The sequence below is a fragment of the Vicia villosa genome, unplaced genomic scaffold (assembly GCF_029867415.1).
Source record: "Vicia villosa cultivar HV-30 ecotype Madison, WI unplaced genomic scaffold, Vvil1.0 ctg.000716F_1_1, whole genome shotgun sequence".
Lineage (NCBI taxonomy): Eukaryota > Viridiplantae > Streptophyta > Magnoliopsida > Fabales > Fabaceae > Vicia > Vicia villosa.
Genome location: NW_026705324.1, coordinates 492,475 through 520,214, shown reverse-complemented (window position 1 = coordinate 520,214; position 27,740 = coordinate 492,475). Strand labels below are relative to the sequence as shown.

The 27,740-nt window shown below is 37.7% G+C and overlaps 1 protein-coding gene across 1 annotated transcript; it reads right to left on the bottom strand.

Moving 5' to 3' along the window:
- Positions 1-15,324: 15,324 nt before the first annotated feature.
- On the bottom strand, positions 15,325-16,861 carry LOC131630699 (uncharacterized). Its single transcript, XM_058901451.1, has 4 exons — positions 16,816-16,861; positions 16,630-16,726; positions 15,512-16,288; positions 15,325-15,445 (listed from the first exon to the last, which is right to left on the bottom strand). The coding sequence occupies exons 1-4, from the start codon at positions 16,859-16,861 to the stop codon at positions 15,325-15,327; spliced, it is 1,041 nt and encodes a 346-aa protein (XP_058757434.1).
- Positions 16,862-27,740: the final 10,879 nt, after the last annotated feature.

Sequence of the window (27,740 nt, the reverse complement as noted above, 5' to 3'; positions counted from 1 at the left end):
GGAGTAGGCCCGATATGTCCAAGAAGATCAAAGACGAGGTTGAAAAGCAATTCAATGCCGGTTTTCTGAAAGTTGTGAGTTATCCTCCTTGGATAGCTAACATCGTGCCTGTGCCTAAAAAAGACGGGAAGGTCAGGATGTGTGTAGACTACAGAGATCTGAATCGGGCAAGCCCCAAAGATGATTTCCCTTTACCTCACATCGATGTACTGGTTGACAATACTGCACAATGCAAGGTATTCTCCTTCATGGATGGATTCTCAGGGTACAATCAAATCAAGATGGCACCCGAAGACATGGAAAAAACAACCTTCACAACACCCTGGGGAACCTTTTGTTACAAAGTAATGCCCTTTGGTTTAAAGAATGCGGGAGCTACATATCAACGTGCAATGGTAGCTCAGTTCCATGATATGATTCATCAGGAGATAGAGGTTTATGCCGATGATATGATTGCAAAGTCCAACACCGAAGAAGAACATCTGGGTCATCTGCACAAGCTCTTTGACAGACTCAAGAAATACAGGTTGCGACTAAATCCGAACAAGTGTACCTTTGGAGTAAGATCCGACAAACTCTTAGGTTTCATCGTCAACAGCAAAGGTATTGAGGTTGATCCTGCCAAGGTCAAAGCCATTCAAGAAATGCCTATACCCCGTACCGAGAAACAAGTAAGAGGATTCTTGGGACGTCTGAATTACATCGCCAAATTTATTGCCCATATGACTACTACTTGTGTGTCGATCTTCAAACTGTTGAAAAAAGATCAAGTGGAAAGGTGGAATGACAAATGCCAATTAGCCTTTGATAAGATCAAAGAATATCTCCAAAAACCGCCAATCTTGTTACCACCAGTGGAAGGGAGACCTCTGATAATGTACCTAACAGTGTTAGAAGACTCAATGGGGTGTGTACTGGGGCAACATGACGAGTCCGGCCGAAAGGAGCATGCAATCTACTATCTTAGCAAAAAGTTTACCAATTGTGAAACTAGATACTCACTTCTCGAGAAAACTTGTTGTGCCTTAGCATGGGCGGCTCGCCGACTAAGACAATATATGCTAAATCATACCACTTTCCTGATCTCCAAAATGGATCCTATCAAGTATGTGTTCGAAAAACCTGCTCCCTCTGGAAGAATAGCAAGATGGCAAATGATCTTAACAGAATATGACATCCAGTACACTTCGCAAAAAGCAATCAAAGGAAGTGTGGTAGCTGATCATCTGGCTCATCAAGCAGTGGATGATTATCAAGCATTGAATTTTGACTTCCCAAATGAAGATATTATGCTAGTCACTGACTACAAGCAACCAAGACCAGAAGAAGGACCCGAGCCAGGATCTCGATGGACTATGGTTTTTGATGGAGCTTCTAATGCACTTGGCAATGGCATCGGAGCTGTGATCATTTCCCCTGCAGGAGGTTATACACCTTTCACTGCCAGATTATGCTTCAACTGCACTAACAATATAGCCGAGTATGAAGCATGTATTCTGGGTCTCAAAGCTGCAATTGATCTAAGAATCAAGTTCCTGGAGGTCTACGGAGACTCGGCGCTTGTGATTTATCAAGTCAAAGAGGAATGGGACACGAAACACCCGAATCTGATTCCATACAAAGAATATGTGCTGAGTTTGATTCCTTACTTTGAAGAGATCACTTTTGAACATATCCCGCGCGAAGAAAATCAACTAGCTGATGCTCTAGCTACTATGTCATCCATGTTCAAAGTCAGGTGGGACAATGAGGCGCTAATGATCACCATTTACAGACAAGATGAACCAGCCTATTGCAATGAGATCGATGCCGAAGGAACGGAAGAAAAACCATGGTTACATGAAGTGAAAAGGTATCTCGACGCTCAGGAATACCCTAAAGGGGCATCCATTAACGATAGAAAGTTTCTAAGAAGATTTGCTGCTAAATTCTTTCTAAGTAATGAAACCCTATTTATACGCAACCATGACTCGACTTTACTTCGTTGTGTAAACAAGAAGGAAGCAGAACAGATTATGGAAGACATACACGATGGTGCCTTTGGTACTCATTCAAGTGGACATACAATGGCTAAAAAGATTCTGAGAGCAAGTTATTACTGGTCTACCATGGAGACAGACTGCCATCGTCACTCCAGAACCTGTCACAAATGCCAGATATATGCCGACAAAGTACATGTACCTCCAGTCCCGTTAAACGTCCTGACGGCTCCTTGGCCTTTTGCAATGTGGGGTATTGATATGATTGAAGAAATCAAGCCTACTGCCTCCAACGGACATCGCTTTATCCTGGTCGCTATTGATTACTTCACCAAATGGGTAGAAGCAGCTTCATTTGCTTCTGTCACCAAAAATGTTGTGGCCCGATTTATCAAGCACAATCTCATTTGTCGGTATGGCATCCCTGAAAGGATCATCACAGACAATGGCACAAATTTAAACAACAGAATGATTACTGAACTCTGCACACAGTTCCATATCAAACATCATAATTCCTCTCCATATCGACCAAAGATGAATGGCGCGGTGGAAGCTGCCAAAAAGAACATCAAGAAAATCATACAAAAGATGACAGTAACCTACAAAGACTGGCATGAGATGTTACCTTTTGCTCTTCATGGTTATCGCACATCTGCGCGGACTTCAACAGGGGCAACTCCATTCTCCTTTGTCTATGGTATGGATGCAGTTCTCCCAATTGAAATTCAGATTCCTTCCCTAAGGATTATGAAAGAAGCTGATCTAGACGAAGACGATTGGATTCAGACTCGGTTGGACCAGATAAATTTGATTGATGAGAAGAGGCTCGCAGCTATTTGTCATGGTCAGTTGTACCAGAAACGTATGATCAAAGCCTTCAACAAGAAAGTCAAAAGTCAGGCATACCAAACTTGTGGCTTGGTTGTCAAACGCATCATCTTACCACAAGGTGACCCCAGGGGCAAATGGACTCCCACTTATGAGGGACCGTTTATAATCAAGAAAATATTCTCCGGCGGAGCCATGTTGCTTACCACTATGGATGGCGAGGATTTCCCACACCCTGTGAATGCGGACATAGTCAAAAAGTACTTCGCTTAAAGAAAAGCTCGCTAAGTTGAAAACCTGAAAGGGCAACTTAGGCAAAAATGAGCGTCTCGGTGGATTGAAAACCCGAAAGGGCGATCTAGGCAAAAATTAGAGGCCAAATAAAATTATCCCGGTAGGCTGAAAACCTGAAAGGGCAGCCTAAGCAAAAGTTAGGGAATAAAGCGTACAACTATGTTCCGTTTATTTACCTACTCACCTTCAAGGTTCAACATATCAAAGACACCGATCAGTCCAATTACTTTCTTCCAACAAGTGAGGGATGAGATGCTCAAAGACAGATTGGCAATAGCAGAATTGAAACTCGACTGGATTGTTTTCACATAGCTATTTCTCTTTATAAATACTTTTCAAAACTTTATGACAATTTCATACTACTAGGATTTTTGTCTCTTTGTACTAATCAGCCTATTATGGCTCTTTTTCAAAAATCAATGCAGCTTAGGCTCAAAATCAACATTTTCACTTTTTCTGTTTTGAATACGTAAACGTCCCAATGATAATTTTGAATGAACATGTGCATTTGAATATGATTGATGTTTACCAGGAAAAACAGGAATAGCATTCAGGTAATGTCCCGATCATTTGGACATCATCCCAAAACCAGCATCAGAAGAAAAATCCCCAACAAGAAGTGCATTTCTCAGCAAATTCAACAAAGTGATTCGAGAAATCTTATTCCCCAGCAGGGCTGTTCCAGATTGCTATCCCCAGAAGGTGTGATCTCCACACCAGGACTTGGTCAAATAGTGCATCGGAGGATTATGCATCTTCCTCATTCCCACTTTAAAGGGCATCAAAGTCAGAACTTTCAAATTACTTTTCATCCCCGAGCGGTAATCAAAGATCCTTCAACAGAGCACCCTGGTTCTCAAAGAAGGTCCCCAGCCGAGGGTATTCAAACAAGACGACAAAAATCATCAACGATCACAATGCCTTCATTTATTTTCCCAATCAGAAGCTTGATACGCTTAATACATCATACATCATACATCATGCATCATACATCATGCATCATACATCGTACATCATACATCATACACATATTCATACACAACATAACATGCATATTTCTCCTTTAGTTCGAGAATCTCATACATTACATACATTGCATATCACTAACCTGATTTTTTCAGGCAGACGGATGTCTTCAGCAAAGATGTTCTCAATCACATGCAGTGTTCCCCTTGAATTCTATTCAGATAAGCAGCCCTCTCAGATATAATCAAGCCGAAGATTCATTCTGAAGAGATCTCTCTTTCCAAATCACCTATCAACTCAAAAAACAAGCAACACAGATCTAAGTCGATACCTCAGACGGTTCCAGAACGATCTACCATCGAAGATCTAAAGCTGATACCTCAGACGGTTCCAGAACGATCTACCATCGAAGATCTAAAGCTGATACCTCAGACGGTTCCAGAACGATCTACCATCAAAGATCTAAAGCTGATAACTCAGACGGTTCCAAAACGATCTACCATCGAAGATCTAAAGCTGATACCTCAGACGGTTCCACAACGATCAGCTTTCAAAATCTAAAGCGGAAAAACTTTGGACAGTTCCGTAACGATCATCCTCCTAGACTTAAAGCGGTAACCTTGGACGGTTCCAAAATAGTCAACGCAGAGGTTTTCAAATCCTTCATCAAGATATAATCAATGGATTCATTCTGGTGAACAAACCATCAAATACATCTGCCAGATGGCATCTGAAAGCCCATCTCAGGTAATGTTTCAATCTGCCAACAACATTTCTCATACAACAATCAAATGCAATTTCCAGCATCACTTCCGGTGGAGTTAAGTGCAAATTTTCAGGGCATCTAAAATATTCAATCATCTTCTACCTTCAGATTTCAAACAATCTCTTCAGGTTTAAGAAGATTGAATAGGGGCAACTGTTATACCCCAAAATTTACCCGCATCTTTTTTCAAGAAAACTTCAATCTAAAAATTAAAAGTTTCATATAATCTTGGATTTTCATATCCTGATTTATGAATACTTGGTTTTTAGAATTTTTCTTATACGGTATTTTGGCTCGCTGTTGAGTTTATTCTTACGCAAACGCCAAGTACTGTTTATTACTTCACACACGCTATTTATTTGAGATTTATTTACAGATAAATAGTACTGACGCAATTGGTACAGAGTTAAATCTTTTGCAGGCGCAAAGTCCGGGGATTCAGACCGTACTGGTAACAAGTAAATTATTATTGATTTTGTTTCCCACTAATTTTTGTACTATATTCCATTATTTTCAAAATCTTTTCCTTTCTATTCAAATCTCTTCTTTCAAAATCAAATCCTAACTTTATTCTATACATCCCTTTTTTCAAACCCTACCATACACTTTCTTTCAAATCCTACTTCCACTCAAATTTTCCTTTTGTACAGAATCACTTCACTCCCCAACGTCTCTATCCTTCTTTTCGTTCTATAAATACCTCTCATTTTTTTCATAAAATCTCACATCAAATTCTAACTCATCTCTCAAATTTCTACTTCATATTCATTCTCTCTTCTTCCCCCGGCAAAAATGGCGAAGCGGATAGAGACGTGTTTTCTTATGATCATCACCGTCGTGGTGGTAATCATGTCCTTCTTCTGTCTACATAGCCCTGAAAATGTGGACCTGGGATGTTGACACTCCCAATCATCTACATGTTATTATTTGTAGCTTGGGTTATTAATCGTCATTCTTAAAGTTTGTCGTATCTCTTATTTCTTAATGTACCGTTTACTCGTCGTACTGTTCATTATAGTATGTAATATTTGTACTGTCATTATTAAATGTTGTACTATTTGTCATATTGTTGCTTAATTATCCAGATAATATTTTGTGTGTTTTCTGCCAGTTAAATATTTATTTTTCTGTGCATTAAATGATTTTCAGGGTTATTATCGGTAATTTTGCTCGCATACAGTACATATTATTTATTTATTACGTCTGTGTTTTTCTAACAAGTCATGTAAATAAATTTTCATCATTAACACAAAACAAAACCAAAAACAAAAACAACAAAAATATTAACTTTGACTGTTGAATCTTCACTTTAACTGCTACGTGTCTGAACAGTCAATTGACAGTCAAACCGCTGACAGTGCAATTCTCCGTGTTTTGTACCATCAATCAAATCAAAATTTTGCATTTCAAAATTCCAAGATTTTTGTCCTAGAAGTCTTCTGAATATCACATGATTAGCAGAGACTCAGCACTGCACAAAAATCAGGTACGCTTAACTGTCTCCTACACAAACAGTCCCTAACTAGGGTTTTTTGTTTTTTCCAGGAGAACAAGTTTTTTGAGACTTCAAATGGATTTCATGGACCTCCATATATCTCAAAGTACCATCATACAAATTTTCAAACTTCAATTCGATCAGACGCACAGTCAGCAGCTCAAACAGTCAACAAACGACCCGTTTGACCAAAAAGTCAACAGACAGTCAAAAATGAATTTTTTTGTCAAAGTCCATATTTTGTCAAAGGATTCATCATTTGATCATTGGTTGATCATAATTCATCAAGGAAAGATCAAAAATCAACAAAACCCTAAGTTTCAAAATTAGGGTTTTCTCCTAAAAAGTCACCTAAACTTTGACTAGTCATAACTCTCTCATCCTTCATCCAAAAAATTCAAACCAAAGCTCATGTTGAAGTAAATTCAATTATCTTTCAAATGCGATTGGTCCCATGGTCATTAGATTCACCATTTGAAAAATATGGACAAAGACATTACATGTCATTTTCAAAGTCAACAAAAAGTCACTTTTTTTCAAAAGGATACACAAGGAGCATGGAAAATCATTTTGATATGAGACTAAAGACATTGGTTAGAGGACTCTTTGAGGTTTCCAAAAAGTGCAAGAACTCCTTAATATGATAAAAATTGAGGGATTTACACCTTGTTGAAGTTGGCTAAATTTTGGGAAAATGCATGAAATCAACATTGATAAAAAATGTTTTTCTTCCAAATGAAACCCAATTTCCATGGTCCAAACATGTTTCCCATGATGTAAAGGGCCTCCCACGACCAACCTAAGGCCCATAACATTTTTATTTCATTTTTGGTTTAATTTTATCACATTTGAAATTAAATTGAAAAAGAAATGGTAAAGGATAATGATGTAGCTTTAATCTTAAGCTAAAGCCTCCACAATTGACTCAATTCTGCAGCAAGAAGCAAGTACAACAGGCTAGGGCAAGAGGTGTGGAAAAATCAAGCTATGGTTGCTTGAAATCAAAGCTACATGTATTAAAGAAGTCAAAAATTCAACAACAACAATCAATGCTTCCTAGCTTAGTTCTTAAGCACTTCTATGTCTATAAATGAAGGAGCATACTTCAGTAAAAAAAGACACGAATTGAGAGCCATTCATATACTTGTAACATACTTGTATCAACTTGAATTTTTCAAAGAAATCTAAAATTCGAATTTTAATTTCTAGCTTGTTTCAATACAAACTAAATACTCAAACACATTCCCTGACCCTTACTAAACATAACCAGATCAATTGCAAGCCTTGAAACTCACTGAATCGAGCTACACAGGTCACGATTTGTCCAAACAAAAATCAATTTGTATTTGATCATACACGCATGCTTAGCAAGATGTAGACATATATTTGAGTTTAGTTTGATGCGTTGATCATTTCTGGAAGTTTAATTGAGTTTTGGATGCTTGTATACGAGGTTACCATTTTTTAGGGTTCTTAGATCCTATTTAGGGATTTTCGTTACAAGCAAAATTAGAAGAAAGTAAGGCCATATTCGAATTCAGGGGAGGAAACCCAGTCAAAAGAGAATATCGCGAAAAATTTATATTGTGGTTTACCCCTATTCGCTATTTTGCAGATTTAGGGTTCATCAATTACAGCGCTTTTTGCATAAAAGCGCTGTTAAAAGTGGTGTTTGGAGGTTGAAGACAAAGATGTGTCCTCACCCCATTGGCTTGCGCGCGTGCCTTTTTTAAATTCAAATTCTTCTAATTCAGTGTGTTGCAGGTGTCTTGTGTGTCATGCGCCTTCAGGCTTCCCACCACCTGATCAATCTGACAGCTCATCCAACGCTCCAAAACACGCAGCTACACCATGTTCCCTCATAAATCACCACACCAGATCATTAATATTTATATTTTCTATTTTATTTAATTTAACTTCTAAAATTATTTTAAAATAGTTCTAAAACTCCAAAAAATGCACAAAAACTATTTTTAAGTTGATAAAATAATACTTTATTTTCTGATATAAAAATATTTTATTTTTCTTCATAATTTAAATATTTTGTATAATTAATTAGTATATATTTATATATTTGCTTTTTAATTATTTCAACCAATCAAAAAATCATAAAAAATTTTGTTCTTTATATTAAATATAGTTTATATATTATAAGCTAATTTTGTACGTATTTAGGATAATTTTCTCTTTAAGTTTTAATTATTTGTATAATTATTTGCATAATTATGTATTAATTAACTTAATAATTTCAAAAACTACTTCAAAAATTCCAAAAAAATTAGTTTTGTTTTAAAATTAATTAATAAGCATTTTGAACATATTTTAAACTTAATTTTTAGGTTTAAATTTTATTTCCATCTTTTTCTCATTTTAATTAAATTAATCATGCATTAATTCTAATTAAAATCAATCATAAAAAAATCCAAAAATATTTCTTTTATGTTCTTGCAATTTAAATTCATAGATCAAGTGTATATGATGTCAAATTCATGTAAATAGCTTAGTTTACATTCCCGGAAAATCGATGTAATAGCGTAGATTTACTTTCCGCATTTTACATTTCCGCATTTTAAATTCCAGTACATATAAAACTGCGTGTATGCCAAAAGATTAAAATTGAATTGTTAGATCACTAACTTCAAAGATAAAATATCTGAATCAAAACACAGTCACACTTGCACCTCTTAGGGTAATCCCTCTTTTACTCTTTTCAAAATCAAATCAAATTCTACTGTTTCAAATGCAAAATCGAACTTTCGTTTACATCCGGTAAAAGGATAGTTTTTTAAAGGAAATAGGAAAAGACCTTATAATTTAGGGTAGACCTCCTAATTTGCTTGCTCAGATCAAAACAAACAAATCTCTCATATATCATTGTTTTTCAAAATAAAACTTTCAAAAAGACAATACTTTGTATATATCCAAACGAGGATCATTACGAAGTTAACGTTCTTTTTTCAAAACATCTTTCGAAAGATAAAACACTTTGTATACATCCACACAAGGATCATTACAAAGTCAATTTACAAAAGTATTTGAAACCACATACAAGCATTTCAAGGCAATAGAAAAGTGATTCAAAAGAAGTGAGCTAAGAAAATTAAAGAGCCCATGGATAACCATGGATACAAAGGATGCTAATACATTCCCTTTGTATAACCTACCCCCTTACCCAGAATTTCTTAAAGGTCTTTTTCTGTTTCTTTTATAAACCTTTCCTTAATTGGATAAAATAAAAGTCGGTGGCGACTCTCTGATTTCAAAAACACAAAAGCAGAAAGAAAAGAGTCAGTTCGCGTATCTCTCACACGAGAAGTACGGTAGAAAACCGAGTGCATGACAGTGTAACACCCCATATTTTAAATTTTATTAATTTAATGGGAGTTTAAATTAATTTCTTGGATTATTGGTATTTTAATTGGACTTAAGTTGGAAATTGTGTAAAATAAGCTATTGGGCCAAGTTGTGGTTAGTAATGGAGGGGGGTGTGATTTGTAGGCCCTATTACTAACGTTATTTTGCCTTATTTTCATAAAATAAGAAAAAAAGAAAGAAATTGGAAATTAGAAGAAGAAAACCTAAGAGGAAGAAGGAGAGAGCTAATGGAGAAAAGAGATTTTCGTATTCATGGTGCAGCCCTCACAAAATGGGTCATAACTTTCTGCTCGTAACTCCAAATTAGGTAATTCTCGAAGATTCGGATTCTACATGAAATTTCCTTCAATTTGATATATTAATTCGTGTCAGGGAGGTTCTCGATGAGGGAGATAAGCGAGTTTGAAGATTGGGAATTCTTGCTGAAAATGAAGAAAAGAGGCTTACGGGTTTGATGGAGAAGAAGGGGAAAAGTCCAGATTCTTGGCTAAGGTAAGGGGGGGCTCTTCCGGTTAACATCTTTTATCGTATTATAGATAATAGGACTGATTTAGATGCATTGTTTGTGTCAATTGGTTATATGCTAGATTGGGGTTTTGGGATGATTTTGAGGGGAGTTGTATGATGTGATGAATTGTATGATTATATGATTGTTATGATGATTGAATGATCCTCTTTGTGTGTTATATTTGTGTTACAACATGCATGTGGCTGATATGGTGGTATTTGAAGTCCATGACATAATTTGATTTGGGTTTTGGGGATTTTGGGATAAATCCCGTAATGCTGTCAATCGCTGTGAGAGCTCTGACTTTGGCCAGTTCGTGTCGCGAAGGTAGGTTGGCGCCGCGAAGGCGTAGTTCTTTTCTCGTTTCGCACCGCGAACCTTTGTTTGCGTCGTGAAGGCGTGTTTTCTATTCGTTACACGCTGCGGACTGTGTGTGGCGCTGCGTGCTGTAGCGATAGTTGTTTTCTTTGAAAAATGTAAAGATATGTAACTTTCAAACCGTAAGCCTGTTTTAGACGCTATTTTGGACGTTGTTCCTTAAATTGAATGCTCTACCATATGAAATACGTAAAACAATAATAACTTGATTTTATTTTGAAAAGTATCGTTCTCTCCAAATGTGGTTTATTCTTGTTTTGCATAGTTGATGAGGTGCAATGATTTGTTGTTTGCATAATTGAATATATGCAATGATGTGTGTTGTTATAATATGATTGCTCCTGCTTGTTATGCAAATGGATGTTGTTCATGGTAAATATGGTTATCATGTGTTTTGATGAGTGATGAGGTAACTGCTCTGTTGTTGATGGGTTGCTTTGTTGTATTTGGTACACGATTGTGAGGGGTGCTATTGTTGTTGCACTGTATGGTGAATGTTTTACCTGTTATGATGTTGTGGTTGTAATTGGTGTTTAATATACATATATTGTTGATGTAAAATTATGTATTTTATTATGGTGGATAAATAGCATAACTTTGTGTGGCTATTGATTATTGTGTTGGTTGATGATTATGACATCTGGTTGGTTAATGTTGATGATGAGCATGTTATGGTTGATACATGTATTTCATAATCATTATGTGGCTGGTCCTTGACGATGGTGGATCAGTGGTAGCTAATTCCCATTTTGTGGAATTAGTGAGTGGGTGTTGCCGTATCCTTGACGATGGTGGATCGGTGAGATGGGTTATCCCAGATTTTGGTACCACATGCATATAGTTGCATTTCCACTAGGTTACTTGTATGATTATAACATGAATGGAAGATTGTCCATTGTTATAATGTGTGATGATGGTGTAATTGTTATGATTTGTTTGGATGAATTATGGTGTTGTCTTTTGGTAATGTATTCTATTTGTTGTTGTGTGTTGATGAGTACTTCCTGACAACCTGAATATAATGAAATTGGATGAATAATGTGACTATGATGTGTTATTGTTTATGATTCGATAACATTTGTTAATTATGAATGAGACTCACCCTTACTGTTGATATTTTCAAATTGAAGATAGCGGCTTTTGGCTCGGTGAGGATTAGCTCATGAGTCAGTTTATTTTGTATAGCGTCGGTGTCATGCTCTGATATTGTAACACTGGGGGAAACGCTAGTTTAGAGTTTATGATGATACTCTATTTTGTTGTTATTGGAGTAATTTTGTGAGATATTGCATAGATGGTGTTATGCTTATCCGTTGATTAATATTCCGTTGTGTAGAAACATGATTTTGTTAAACTGATGATTTGTCCCTAAGTGAAGCATGACAATTGATTTATGATGATTTGTTTTAAATTGAATTGTGGCACCCTTGTTTTCATGTTTTACTCTGAATTATTTTATTAATTTCCGTGGGGTTTAGAAGGGTGTTACAAGTGGCATCTCCATATCTGAAATTTCCCTTTTGTTTGGTTCCAATTCCTCATTTCTTGATGTCGTGACGTCGACACTGACATCTGATTGACAAGGAGAGTTTCTGGTTGGGACTTTTCCACCCAAGATTAGGTTCAGTTTTTTATAAATCCTAATCCAGACCGATTTCCTCCCTCCTGTCCAAGTTCAAGAATCTTTTCAAGGGAGTCAGCTCCATTGTTCAGCATTCTAATTGATCTTGACATCTGATCTAGTTTGTAGTTGAAAGTGCTGATTTCACCATTGAGATGTGATATGGTTGCTAGAAGTTCTATTTTCTTGACTTCCAGTTCTTTTATTCTCCACATTTCAGCACTCTTGCTTCTTAGATCATTGTATGAGATGGTCAGTTCTTCGAAGGTAAGGGCCTTTTTGTTGTTTTTGTGATCAAGTGTACACACACTTGTTAGAGCAGCACATTCCTCTTCAGCATCACTATCTGAGTTTCCATCAAATCGAGTGGCAGACATACCTTTTCTTTGCTCTATGAGGTAGGTGGGACATTCAGCTCGAATGTTTCCATATCCTTCACAAGCGTGACATTGGACCCCTATTTCCTGATCTGCCTTTTCTTCAGTTGTGACTCTTCTGTTAGGAGCATAGGTTTTGCTGATGTCATTGGAAGTGTTCTTGACATTAAATTTGGACTTCTGACCAATCCTTTTAATAAGTCTGTTGAATTGTCTTCCAAGCATGGCTATGGCTTCTGATATTGTGTCATTATTTCCATGATTATCATCTGTTTGGTGATAAACGCTATGCTTTTGTTCTTCTTTTAAACAGGATCACAGATCCTCAACTCAAAGGTTTGTAGAGACCCAATGAGTTCGTCTAGCTTCATGTTGTTGATGTCTCGGGCTTCCTCTATGGCAGTTACCTTCATATCAAATCGCTTAGGCAGTGATCTGAGAACCTTCCTTACCAATTTTTCTTCAGTCATTTTTTCTCCTAAGGCACCTGAGTTGTTTGATATCTCAAGGACATTCATGTAGAATTCATAAATGGTTTCATCCTCTTTCATATTGAGATTTTCAAACTTAGTGGTAAGCATTTGAAGTCTCGACATCTTTATCTTGGACGTGCCTTCATGTGCTGTTTTGAGAATATCCGAAGCTTCTTTAGCCAGTTTACAGTGTTGCACAAGTCTGAAAATGTTCTTGTCAATACCATTGAACAATGCACTTAGGGCGTTGGAATTTCCTAAAGCTAACTCTTCTTTAGATTTTCTCCATTGAGTTTCAGGAATTAGAACAGTGGTTTGATCTTCCATAATTTTCTCAGGATGTTTCCATCCGCTTTCAACAGCTCTCAGGGCATTGCTGTCCACTGACTTAATAACTCCTACCATACGAGGTTTCCAATAGTCATAGTTAGAGCCATCCAGGATAGGTGGTCTGTTTCCAAACACTAACAGATCCTTCTCCATAGTACCAAAATTTTGTTATCCCTAGGTCTCACCCAAATGTAAACAGGCAGGGTGCCTGCTCTGAAGCCAATTGAAAATTCTAGTAACACACGCTTGATGTCAAACTGGATGTTATGACATCCACAATTACGGAGCACATATAGTAATAACAGAACAACATAAAAACAATACAGAACACACAGAATTGTTTACCCAGTTCGGTTCAAACAACCTACTCTGGGGGCTATCAAGCCAGGGGTGAAGTCCGCTATTAGTAGTATCAGTTCAAAGCTAAACTCCCCCATTTACAACTTCTCACTTAATCACTACCCACTGACTCTTCTAACTAGGTTCTCCCTAGATATGGAATATCTCCATTCCACTCCCCCTCAATCACAGCAGTGATTACACATAAACATATAACAATTACAGAGAGAACACTCTTCAAAAACACACCTTGATCTGCTTAAAAGCTTCAATCAAGAGACACACACTCGTACTTAAAAGCTTAGAGTGACATTACACATACACAACTTATTCCAACGCAATCATCAAGGACAATTTCTTGGATCACACGAGACAGCTACAGAACAACAGTTCTTCACAATACAAAATCTTCTGTCTGCGTTCCAAAATAGGATTGCATTCTTTTTATATGCAGTCTTCGGCCTCGGGCTTTTTAATAAACAAATTATGGTTAACCAAGTTAACCTAATTCACACGCCATCTATCTGTTACAAAATGTGCTGTCAGCAGGATCCTCTAGACGAAATATTCAGCACTCAATAAAAGGTTTCCTAAACCGATAATTGAGAGAAATCAGGAAACGCGTTTAATAAACAAGAACAGCTCCTGCTGTCACACACGGATGTCATGACATCGATCATGACATTCACTACAAAACTTGTATTAGCTTCACGCATATGCAACCTGCATAATACAATATCAACCAGGTATGTTTTACCATTAATGCAGCCAACATGAAAACACCTTCAGACTTGTCCATTTGCTTGAGCATATTAAGGTGTGGATGTCAGCAACTTGAATCCCATTTCTTTTGAGAATTCTTGCATCTTTCGACCAGTAAATATTGATCCTTGATCTGTTGTTATAGTTTCCGGGATTCCGAATCTATATAATATTTTTCTTTAGATGAAATCTATGATCGTTTCCTGGTCTACATTTACCAATAGCTCTACTTCGACCCATTTGGTAAAATAGTCAATTCCAACAAGAATGTACTTTTGACCTTTAGACGAAGTAGGTTGAATTTCACCAATTAAATCTAAAGCCCAACCCCTAAAAGGCCATGGCTTGATAATTGCGTGAAGCTCACTTGCAGGAGCATGTTGGATTCCTGCATGTTTTTGACATTTTTGACATCCTTTAGCAAATTCTATACAATCCTTCAGCATGGTAGGCCAATATATCCCTTATCTGAAAAGCAACCATTTCATTTTATGGCCTACTTGATGTGCCCCACATGTTCCATTATGAACGCTAGATAATGCCATGTATGCTTCATTCTCCCCCAAACATTTTAATAAAATACCTTCAGGAGTCTTCTTGAATAATTCGTTTCCCATCAAAACATATGACAAAGCTCTATACTTGGTTTTCCTATCAGTGTTCACCGAAGGATCTTTAAGATATTTTATAATTGGAGTTCTCCAATCTGTGCTTGTTAAAGCATCGATAGCCAATACTTCGAATTCTTCTTTGTTAGCGTAACCTAAACGATTTTTTTCCAAGTCACTTGGAGACAATTTGGTTGCCATTGCTTTTCCTCTTACTTCAACCAATTATTCTAGCTTTTCCTTTGAGATTTTATATCCTGACGCTACTTGTGCTAAATCATTAGCCTCTTGATTTTTAATCCTAGGGACATGCTTTATGTCTACATATTCGAATTTTTTAAGCAACCTGTTCGCAATAACGAAATATATGATCAGGTTTTCCTTGATGCATTTATATTCCTTCATCAATTACTTGATTACCAATTCTGATTCACCCTTGATTTCGACCTTAGTTGCCCCCAATTCCAACAAAGCTTCAAGTCCTGCAATTAAGGCTTCGTATTCTGCCTCATTGTTTGAGCAAGAGGGTCCTTCGATTCTATACTTGAGTTTTGTTGGAATTCCTTCAGGAGAAATGAGTAGAATCCCAACTCCACTACCCTCTTTATGGGTGGAACCGTCGAAGAACAATCTCCAAGGCTTCAACTCAACTAGGAGTTGAGGAGTTTCGACCACTGCGTGATCTACTATAAAATCTGAGACTACTTGCCCCTTCATAGCTTTTAAAGGCATAAAGGCTAAAGAGTACTCAGTTAGGGCTAAAGCCCAGTTGCCAATTCGACTGTGCATTATTGGCTTTGATAACATGTACTTGATAACATCGAAATGGGAAGAGACATACAAATCTATTGGCTTTATATAATATTTAAGTTTAGTACATGAAAAATGCAAACATAGGCACAACTTCTCTATGGAAGTATATCTAGTTTCTGCATCATTTAATACCCTACTTAGGTAATATATGGCCCTCTCAATGCCATTTTCATCTTCTTGAGCTAACATACTACCTATAGAAGTATCTGAGGCTGATATATACAATCTCATAGGCTTATTTCCACTTGGCGGTGACAAGATAGGCGGATTTATCAAATACTGCTTTATCTTTTCGAATGCCTCTTGGTGTTTATTTGTCCACTCAAAATTTCCATGCTTCAGACGCAAAAGAGGATAAAAGGCTTGAATTCGACCACTTAAATTTGAAATAAATTATCTCCTTAGGAAATTTATCCTCCCTAATAAAGATTTCAATTCTTTTTTAGTTGATGGTGCTTTGGTCTCCATGATAGCCTTTGTTTTATTCTGATTAATCTTTATCCCCTTTTGTGGACCACAAAGCCTAGAAAATCTCCAGCCTGCACACAAAATGCACATTTAAGAGGGTTCATCTTCAATCCATGTTTTCTCATTCTTTCGAATGATTGGCTCAGATGGGTTAGATGATCCTTGTCTGATATAGACTTTATGACTGTGTCATCTATTCAAAAGGCTGTTTTAGAAACATCCTCTTCTACAATGAAAATTTGATTATACCCGGAATAACCATCGAGCATGCTAAGATATTCATATCCTGCAGCCGATTCAACTAGCATTTGTGCCACAAACATTGGGTATTCATCCTTAGGAGTTTCTGCATTAAGATCACGAAAATCTATGCACACTCTTAAAGAACCATTTTTCTTAATATCTGGAACTATATTTGCAATCCATTCAACATACCTGGTGGTCCGAATGAAGTTGCAGCGGAGGAGTATTTCGACCTCATTTTTAATCTTCGAAAGGATCTTTGGAGCGAACCTTCTCAGTGTCTGCTTGATGGGCTTCTTGCCATCCGTAATAGGACGCTTTAATTCGACCAGATCTCTCTTTAAACTAGGCATTTCATCATAGTCCCAAGCAAAACAATCTTTATTTTCTTTTAGTAATTCTACTAACCTGATTTTCATCCTGGGGTCCAGTTTAGCACTGATGTATGTAACCCTCTTCGTGGTTCCATCTCCGAGATCAATCTCTTCTAATGGGTCCTGGGCTAACATCTTTGCGCTTGATGATCCTGGATCTTTCTCGAATCCCAAAGGCTCATCATCGTAAATAGTGTCTAGCCTTTAATTTATTGTATCTTCGTGCATTTGTTCTTCAGGAGACTCTGGTACAATGCTTGCCCCATGTCCTGTATCATTCAACACAACACTTTTGGCCTCATCATCCATATCAATAATTTCGGCTTTGAGAGCCGCTATTCTTTTATTCTCAGCCATATAGACCGAAATATTTTCGAAGAAGGAAGATTCAGACATAATCAACGTCTTTGTTCTAGCCCGAAGGCCGTATTCTTGTTAATTCTTCTTCTTCAGGGTCTCCCATGATCTCAAGATCCCACTGAAAACTATTCGGGTGGAGAGTTAGAAAGTATAGAGCATTCTTGTTTGGGGAATAAGCATCTTCAGCTGGGCTACATGGACTTATATTTCGCAAATTCATGTCGAAATTTGCTTTATCCACCTGATTTACTTCGCTCATGAAGTAACCTTGATCAACTTCTATGTTCTCCACTATGCCATCTGTCCTCCAGATAGATACCCTTTGATGCATGGTTGAAGGTACTGCCCCAACACCGTGGATCCATTCCCTTCCAAGGAGAAAATTGTAATTGGCCTTTACCGGAACCACCATGAACATAGTAGGCCTTGTGATTGATCCCACAGTTAACTCCACCTGAATCACTCCCAGAGTGTGTCCTATTTTTCCCTCATAGTTCGATAAAACCATGTTGTCAGGTTTGATGTCTATATCAAACATTCCTAACTTCTTCAACATGAACTGTGGCATGAGATTCACTGCTGCTCCTCCATCCACCAGAACTTTGTTCACTCCCACCTGTTCTATTTTGACCCTTATATAGAGAGGTTTGAGATGATTCTGCATACCTTGATGTGGTCGCTCGAACTGGGCATTTTGCTCTTCGATGTCACCGTTACTAAGGACATAGTAACACATGGGTTTATAGTCTGCAGCGACCCTTGGATTCACCTGTATGCTGCACCTAGGGCATAACAGCATTTCTGAACTTTGTTTATGACATCTCCAGAGATATTCTTTCAGAGTTTTGTCAGGCTTGGGGTGATGGGACTGCACCCCTTCTTTCTTCAAGCAACTTTCGACCTCCTCCATTTCTGGGGTTGAATGGTCCAGATTAACCATGTTGACGTCTAAGTTGGCGCCACGAGCAATTGACATTTCTTCAAACTTCTTTCTTAGGCCTTCAGTAGCCATAGTTGTTTCTCCAACAAGACCTTCAATAGTCTTTGGTTTGACTGAAGCTTCAGATGTGACATCCTCCTTCAGGTCATCAGTAACATGTTCTCCAACTTGTACATCTTCTTCATCTCCTATGATCCCTCTTGCTTCAACTTAGACCATGTCCACCATGTTGATCTCGACAGGCTCTGTGTAATTTGTCAGAATTATTGAGGGGATTAGCGTCTATCTTCATCTGACTTTTTCCTTTGTCTGCAAACTTCAGACGCCCTTCTTTGATCGTATTCTGGATAAGATCCCTGAAAAGGAAACACTGTGAGGTTTTGTGGCCCAAAATATTGTGGTATTTATAGTAGCCTCTCTTCTTCCGCTGCTCTAACGGAGGAATCTTAATATTAGGCCATTTGGCCATCTTTCTTAAGCAAATCAAATATTTCATCACATTTAGTTACATCGAATGTGTATGTTTTCTTAGGAAACTTATCATTCTTTTCAACCTCGACGGGATTTTTCCCGTTCGATGGTGTGATCATCTTGCAGGTCTAGGGGACTGCTTCTTTTAACTCGGCTAGATCTACTTCGCAGTCTTCAAAACCATATTGGTCCTCGAAGGTTTTATGGTTTTCCTTCGTCTACTTCGACGTAGGTAACCCTTTCCTTTTTATAACTTTAATTCGCTCTAGCCTTCTCCGCCTTTAATCTTTCGACTTGGCGAACTCTCTCAGCCAATTGGGCCATATCTCGCAGATATTGAGTGTCCAATTTCTTCCTGATGGAGTAATCTAGACCTCCAGCGGCCATTTCGACTAATTCATGTTCAGGTACCACTGTAAAACATCTAGCTTTTAGCAAACGGAACCTGTTCAGATAATCGTCTATAGGTTCAATGAACTTTCTCTTAGTACTGGCCAATTCTTTGAGGCTTATATTGGTTTGACCCGTATAGAATTTTTCATGGAACAATATTTCTAACTGAGACCAAGTGTCTATGGAGTTTGGTGGTAGTGTTTTGAACCATGTGAAAGCGTTCTTGGTTAGAGAACTGGGGAAATATTTCATCCTCAGATCTTCATTGTTCGCCAAATCTCCAGCCTTCGTCATATACCTGGCTATGTGTTCTGTGGTAGATTCACTAGTATCACCTGGAAACTTAGTAAATTTAGGGACCTTGCGACCCCTGGGTAATTCAGTTTGTAAAACATAATCAGATAAAGGGGATGTATAATTTGGCCTTCGATGTCCGGTATTCAGACCATTTTGGGCCATAATCATCTCTATCATAGCAGTTAGATTAGTCTCCATCTGATTATTTTGCCTAACCCTGTGAATTACCTCGTCAGCATTTTGGTTTCTATCAACCAGCACTACCCTCCCGGGTTGTTCTTCAGGGGTTTCCTGTCGAACTATATGTTGTTCTGCCTTAAGGTTTCCGTTTTGGGGGGTGGTCTTAGAGGTCGAACTTGATTTATGGTTGGTTCATCCTCCTGGGTAACTATTTGGTTTGTCCTTCGACGCGCCGAAGTCTCAGGAGCGCCTAAAAAGTTTGCTATTCGACCCATCTGTGCTGATAATTATCGACATGTTTCAGAGTTATCATGGTTGGTTCTGTCAATGTTCTATATTAAAGGAGAAAAGATAGCCCTCATTTCTCTGGCCAACAAACCTACCATATCTTGATTACTAGTGTCCATTTGTTGTCGGATCGCTGCTTGATTATTCGTCGTTAATGTGGGTATGACATTTTGGCCTTGAACATTTTGTCCCCCATTATTCACACCAGAACCAGAGTTTTGGAATGGGGAAAAAGTTGACACGTTGGTGTTGCACCCCAAAATTTGCCCTCTTTATTTGAGATATAAGTTATTAATGACGTTTATTTCGTCATCCAAAAATGAATAAAAATAATAAAGAGTTTCCGTGGGTTTAAGAAGGTATGGAGTGAAAAATGGTTCAGGCGGTGGAAATACGAGAAAATTCATAAATATTACTCTGAAATTCGGCGTTTCTCTTCATTCAAACGGGCGTATTTTCTTCATCGCTTATCGTATTGAGGTGATTCTCACGGCGATGAGTCATAAATTTGGTCATCTTCACAGTGCCATTGGCTTCGTTCCGGAATTTAGAGTCGAACCGAGTTTCCTTAAAAACGAGCCAAAATAATACGCACCGAGGGCAATTTGGACATTTCGCGTTGACAATATATAAACTTTTTGCTCTTCACAAATCAAAAGAGGACTCTTATAATTTCAATTCACCAAAAAGACTTTTTCTCTCAATTCTCTCTCAATTCTCTTGAATCAAAACCACAAATTACATAAAACTGTCATCAAAAACTCATCAATCTTCATCAAGATCAAGAACATGGATTGAAGAATTAAGATTCGAAGTTCGATTTTCTTCTCCCTCTCCTCCTAGATCTCGCGCGCCTTCCTCTCTCTCCTCTCGGATTTCGCTTTCGCGTTCGTGTCGTGTCGCGTTCGTATCGTGTTCGCGCTTCGGTTTAGATCTTCATCTGATAAGCTTTCGGATCTTGAATTAAGTGCTTAATTGTTGATTATTATGTGAATTCGAATCTAGATCTACCTCTTGTTCTTGATTAATGGATAATTGATGATGATTGATCGGTGAATTTGTTCATCTTTTGCTCAAATTAGTCGTGTTCATGTGAATTATGGTTGGATTTAATGTTTGTCGCATATAATTGATGATTGTTGATGATGAATTGTGACATTCGTGTTTGGATCCATGATTTGTTGGTGATTTTGTGTGCATAATTGTTAATGTTCATGTGTGTTACTTGTGTCGCACTCAAAGTGTTTGTATAAATGCATGCGACGGATTTTTGTTCGATAATTGACTTGCTTAACGCTTAAATCATGACTCGACTATGTTTTGTGGCTTGATCATTATCGCATGTATTAATTCTTGACGTTGTTGTTGCTTTAACGTGATCGTTGTCTTGGTTGACGTGTCGCTTTCGCGCTTTGCTCTTAACTCGCTTTGTGTTGATGTATGGTTGTGTTTATGCCTTACTTCCGTGAGTGTTTCGTTGCGTATAACATGTAATTTGATGTTCGTTTATGATTAATTTCGAGTCGGCATGGTTTTGGATTGAGTGCGAATGGCTCCAAGGCTTTAAAAATGCATAAAATTATGTTTTTCTACAGCAGGAACCGGGTTGTCCCAGGCGGGAACCGGTTCCCACTCAATCCAAAATTGTTGTCTCCCTGTGTTCTAGTACCAGGAACCGGGTTGTCCCTAGGTGGGAACCGGTTCCTGCGTTGTTTTTCCCCCTGTGATTTTGTACTAGGAACCGGGTTGTCCCTAGGTGGGAACCGGTTCCCAGTTTTCTGCCTCTGGTTTTTAGTACCAGGAACCGAGTTGTCCTATGCAGGAACCGGTTCCTGTGTGGTATTTTTGTGTTTTCTTTTCTAACTTCAATCTTTCGTATCTTTTTACTCGTAACTCCGATTTGCATGTTCTTTATATCGTCGGAAAGCTTATGAGAAGTACTATCTTGTTAGATGCTTAGTTTTCATTAATTTGTAGATCATTCATGTTTGATTTCTCTTTGATGTTTCATCGTCCATTTCATGTTTACATTACTTACCAGTTTCTTTTGGTTTATAGCAATAATGCAATTCCGATTGCGATGTTTGTTATCTCTAACTTGTGTGCTAGTGTGCAAGGCTCTTGGATGGTCACTGATCGGCGCTTATTACTCGAGTGTTCCGCTTTACTTGCGGGACACGATTTTATTCACTTGTGTCGTGTTCTCATCTTGGAGACACGATTCTTTTACTTTATATCTGCTTGTTTGGTTTGCTTGTTCCTCTTGCAGGTGTATTATGATTATGCTCGACGTGCATGTCGACCTCTGTGTGCTTATGGCTAATCGGTGTGCTGACCATTTGCTTTTTCTTTGCTAGCTTGCTCGCGGGATTCTTAGTTTCTTCGCTTTGCTTCACTTTAGTTTACGGATCATCATCCGTTTGGTATTGATCTCGTTTCATTTTATTTCTATCTCCCTTTATCGCTTTCTCGTATCATCCTTTAACATGAGAAGTAGGACTTAGACATGCATCTGGCCAAGTCCTCGAAAGAGGCTCTGTTTTTGTTGGTGTGTTTATATTTGTGCTTTGCGGTAGGGAGTCACGGTGTAATAATTCCTATATGGCACTCCGTTAAGTCCTCATGGAAGGCACGCGGAAAGGGTTAGCTATCAACCCCCGCCTAGTCTCATAGAGTCCGTTCAGTATGCGCACGATACGCGTGGCTCGCTTCTGAACCCGCACAAGATCTTGTTATCGAGTATGTCAGGAAAAGGGTTCATGCCATCGGACCCCCGCATTTCCTATAGCTCACGTTGATCGACGTTGACGCTCGGTGTATGCACGCACCGTTTTTCCTTTACGATCCGTGACGGCTCTGTTGCCGAGAGGGGTCCGCTCCTCTTGTCTATGGCCCGATCATTTTCACGAGGTCTGATGCTTGGTTGACTTGGGTTGAGCTGCTCCCCTTGGCTATGGCGGGACCACTTTTCTACCACTCGGCCAGTGCCATTGGTTTGTTTGCTTTACGAGTGGAGCTCGTTTGTGTGATATTATTGTGTGCTTTCGCTTTTCCCCGTTGTCATACCCCAATTTTTGACCTAAGATACCACCTCATATCATAGCATATGCATTATTTGCATCTCTAACAAATTGCATAGCTTGTGTTTGCTACTTGTGACTCAGCAGGGTTTAATCAAGAAATCACTCATCAGTATAAGCAACAATCAATTAGGGTTTTGCTTTCCCTTCATCTCAAAAGAACCATCTTCATCAACAATCAACATCTGGTCCTCAAAGATTCATTTCAACAAGCTCAGAGGCTTTGAATCAACCAAATTAGGGTTTTAACTGAAGATAGCACATCCCTGACTTTTGCTCAGGATTTGACCTAATGACTTGGGAAATGACCTCAAGACCCCAAGTGCATCATTTTGACTTAATCCATTGGCTCAGAACATCTCCTACACAAAGATTGATCAACAGTGAAATCTCAAATCATCAGATTAAGGTTTTTGAACTATCAGGGACCAAAATCAGGGATCACATTTGGGAAACCCTAAAAATCCCCAGGAAGTTAATCAAAGGTTTCAATCATCTTCAAATAATCCCTATGACAACATCCAATGGAAATTACATCTCAATTCAAGATCCACAGTCATCAATTTCATCAGGTCGACAATTAGGGTTTTTGACCTAATTCACTGAACAACTGCCTTTTTAATCAGGACATGGTGTCACAACTCAAACTATGATTCAATATCCTCCAGTAACTCAATATGATCCATTCATACCACTCATTGGAGGAGGATAGCTTGATTCATTTGAAATCTCCAGAAACGCGATTCGTTTGAAAAAGTCGATTGTACAAGATCACCATTGACTTTTGGGGAATTTTGGTCAACCATGACTTTTGAAGTTTCAAATCATCAATATATGATATATAAAGTCATTTGATCAAGAAAAATCAAGAAAATCAATCAAGAATCAAAAAGTCAAAAGTTTGACTTTTATACTTAGAAAATTTTCCAAGTGTTTTTCAATGGTTTTTTCCAAACTTTGGAAGGGAATAACTCAAAATTTCACCTACAAACCGAAAAAAAAACTTTCAACATGAAAGTTGTAGATTTTGATCCAATGAACAACTTTGTCACATATAATTTTTTTCCAAAAGATCAACCATTTAAGAGATATGGAGCTTCAAAGTTGGTATCTTTTGAAAATTTCACTTAAAACTTCATTTTCTTCAAAGTTCATGGATCTTTTTCACCCATTTCCTTAAGGGTCTTGAAGAAACTTTCAACTAGGGTTTTGAAGTAAATAACATGAGCTTTCCAAAATGTCCAAAAGCATGAAAAAATATGGAGTGTAGCCATGTTTTTGAATTTTGTCATTAGAGGTCATTATGCATGAAATTTCAAGCCATTTTCACTAAGTTTCAATACTACATGACCTATAATCCAAGTGATGACACACCAATGCAATAATTGGAAGATATTTTTCTGGTTTGAGATCAGAATGGAAAGAGATAAGAAGCTTAGAGAAATAACCATGGTTAAGTCACTTTAACCATTTTGCATTAAATGTGAAGATTCCATTTTATCTCCAAATGCCAAATCATCACTTCTTGATCAACATATAAAGGTCTGAGTTCAGAACTTTTGGCCTATAAATAGAGGTTCAAATCACTTCCAAAATCACACCAAAACCTCACAAAAGATAGGTTTTCTCTTTCTTTCTTGAATTGCAAGTTTCTTAAGTTTCAAAGAGGTAGAAATCTCAACCTCTAAACCCTTGAAGTTCTGGCCAAAGTAATGCTTCCCACAACTCATAAACATCATATGGGATGTGCTTGATCCATTCATACACCCCAAAACACTTCAAATCTCAAAATCACTACCTCACTTCCATATGAACATATATTGAGCCTTATCATGCCAAATCTCACCCAAGCTCATTTCTGACCAAGTTAATCATCCAAACACCATCCATGTACCATATATGAACTATTCCAATCATTATCCCTGACCTGTAACTCCAAAATCACCAAGTTTAATCCTCACTTGAGTCCTACTGCAGATCGAGTACCACAAACTGATCAAGAGGTTTTCAATCCACTCCGAGCATTCAAACATGTTCCATAAGGTCCACTGAAGGTGTTCAGATCAAGAAACAACATCTGGATTTCCTCATTTGCAGAATTCGATCCTCACTTTTGTCGTTTTTAAGGTAAGTGCTCATGAACTTCAAACTCTATCATACATGCATCATAAATGAAAAACTGAGTTACCATCTTGTTTCTGCACCATCACTGAATAATAACCCTCAATCAATTGCATCATATCATGATCATACACGATTTCACAATGATTTGTCATATTAGGGTTCTTCGTGTTCATCAGAAAATTAATCATCTTAGAGCAAAAATAAATGAAATTAAAGGACACCATCATGTTCCTCGTGAAAAACCGAGTGAGATAGACCCTTTGATCGATCAAAACAACACAGTTTTGAAGAATTTTGAATTTCAGTTAGGGTGTGTTCTTGGCGCCAGATTTTCGTTCAAAGTTTTCAAATGTTTGTTTTAAAATATATTACCTTGGAAGCGTATGAATAACAAGCTGCACGCGCAGCTCAGTTGGTTGCTGTTTTGAGTAGTGAACCTCAGGGCGTGGGTTCAAACCCTGGCATTCATTATTTTTTTTAACAACTTCACTTAATTAATTAACCATTCAAATCAATTCATTTTTACTTCATTTTTCACACACTTCTCATTTAATATATGTATTTTATGAATATCAAAAAAAAAATCACAAAAATATATTTATTTAATGCATTTTTAATTGAGTTTAAAATGACATATTTTAAGTGTTTTTTAATACTTTTAAATATTGTTTTTTACTTGATTTCTCAAACTTATTCACTTGTGAATATTTTGTGATCAAACCCTAGTCATCTAAGTGTTAATTAAGTATAATCTTTTTGTTTATCTTGATTAATTTGATTTCTTTCAAAATTTCAAACCGTTTTAAAAACAAGCAATCACGGTTTTCTTTATAAACCATTTCTTTTTAATTTTTTTTTCTTTCCTCTTTCTTTTTACCGTTTTTCTTTGTACAGAAAACTCTTTCAAAACAAACTTTCAAACAGTTTTCAAACGACGAAACCTCTCATTTTTAACAAAACAATCAACCATGTTTTATAAAATACCAGGGGCCTCCACATAGGTATAAGTCCCATTCCTGTACATGAAATTAGGTATTTCATTGTACACACACCTTTCTGTATATATCTCGTTCAATCTGTTTTTTTAACTTCGAACAACAAATCAAAAATGAAGGTTTTCTTTAAATCTTCCCAAAAATATACCATGGGCCTCCATGTAGGTATAAGTCCCAAGCCCTTTTGTGAATACCTGTTTACATAGCTTTGAATAACTCAATGGGCCTCTCCCCGAGTATGAGTCCCGAGCCCCGTGCATACAAACGGATCATGCTTACTGGTATATTTCCTTCATAAACTCCATTATACACATACACCTTGTTATATATATGTGCTTGTTCATACTTGTTCATATTTGTCCATGTACTTGTTCATATTTGCTCGTACTTGTTCATATTTGTGATTGTGTTATACTTGTTCAACTTAGTACAACACTAGGTTCCCCATAGCCTCCTATTGGGCTTCGTGCAAAGAATCTCCCTAGTTTAGGTTAGGACATAGAGTATGGTTTCCCGGTGAAATCGCTCTAAGAGCTCAAACCAACTATACCATGCCTCCCCTTGGGCTTTGTACAAACGAGTGACCCTCCCATAGCCTCCTCTTGGGCTTACAATGCAAGGACCCTGGATTGTCCCTCCCATAGCCTCCTCTTGGGCTTACAATGCAAGGACCCTCGGATAGCCTCCTCTTGGGCTTCGTACAAGGACCCACGGGCTTCTTATAAGCATCCCCAATATCCAAATCAAATACCCTAGGAGATTAGACATTTATCATCTCTATGATAGGAGTATCTCTTCTATATCATCACAAACAATCAATCAATCAATCAATCAATCAATCAAACTTTTTTTGCCACAAGGCTGGCTAATCAATCAAACCTTTTTTGCCACCATACTGGCTGATTAATCAAAGTTTTTGTCACAAAGCTGACTTCATTGAAACTTTTGCCACAAGGCTGGCTGATTAATCAAAACTTTTTGTCACAAGGCTGACTTCATTGAAAGTTTTTGCCACAAGGCTGGCTAAAAGCATCTTTATCATTCTAAGCGCCATAAGTGGCACAGCCCAGGGCTTATAATGAAAAGATTTTCAAACAAAAACAAACAGATGTATGTGATGATATAGATTAGATACATCGAACATTTAGATGACATTTGTCTCTTTTCCTTTGCTTCCACTAGCATAAGTGGGAACTACGATTGCTCTGACTTTCTCAACATCCCTTTGAGAATACGTAGGCACAAGGTCTTATTCCTTGGCGAGCAAAACTTCTCTCTCAAACCACTTAAACCTTAGCACCCGTAGACCCCGAGCTACAGATGCTCTGATTCCCTCTAAGGGATATGTATGCAGAGGATCGCGATGATCTTTGCGAGCATAATCAAACAAACACCTTAGGTCCCACCTATTTCACAACAGAACCTCCACCATAACATAGAATGAAAAACAATAAAGAATCCTATAGAGTACTATAGATACGTTGGGTACTAATACCTTCCCTTCGTATAACCAACCCTCTTACCCAAGATCTCTCCCCCCACCTTTTAGGTTATTGCAGCTTTTTTCCTTTTCCTCCTTTGGAAATAATAAAAAGTTTGGTCGGAACAAAAGAAA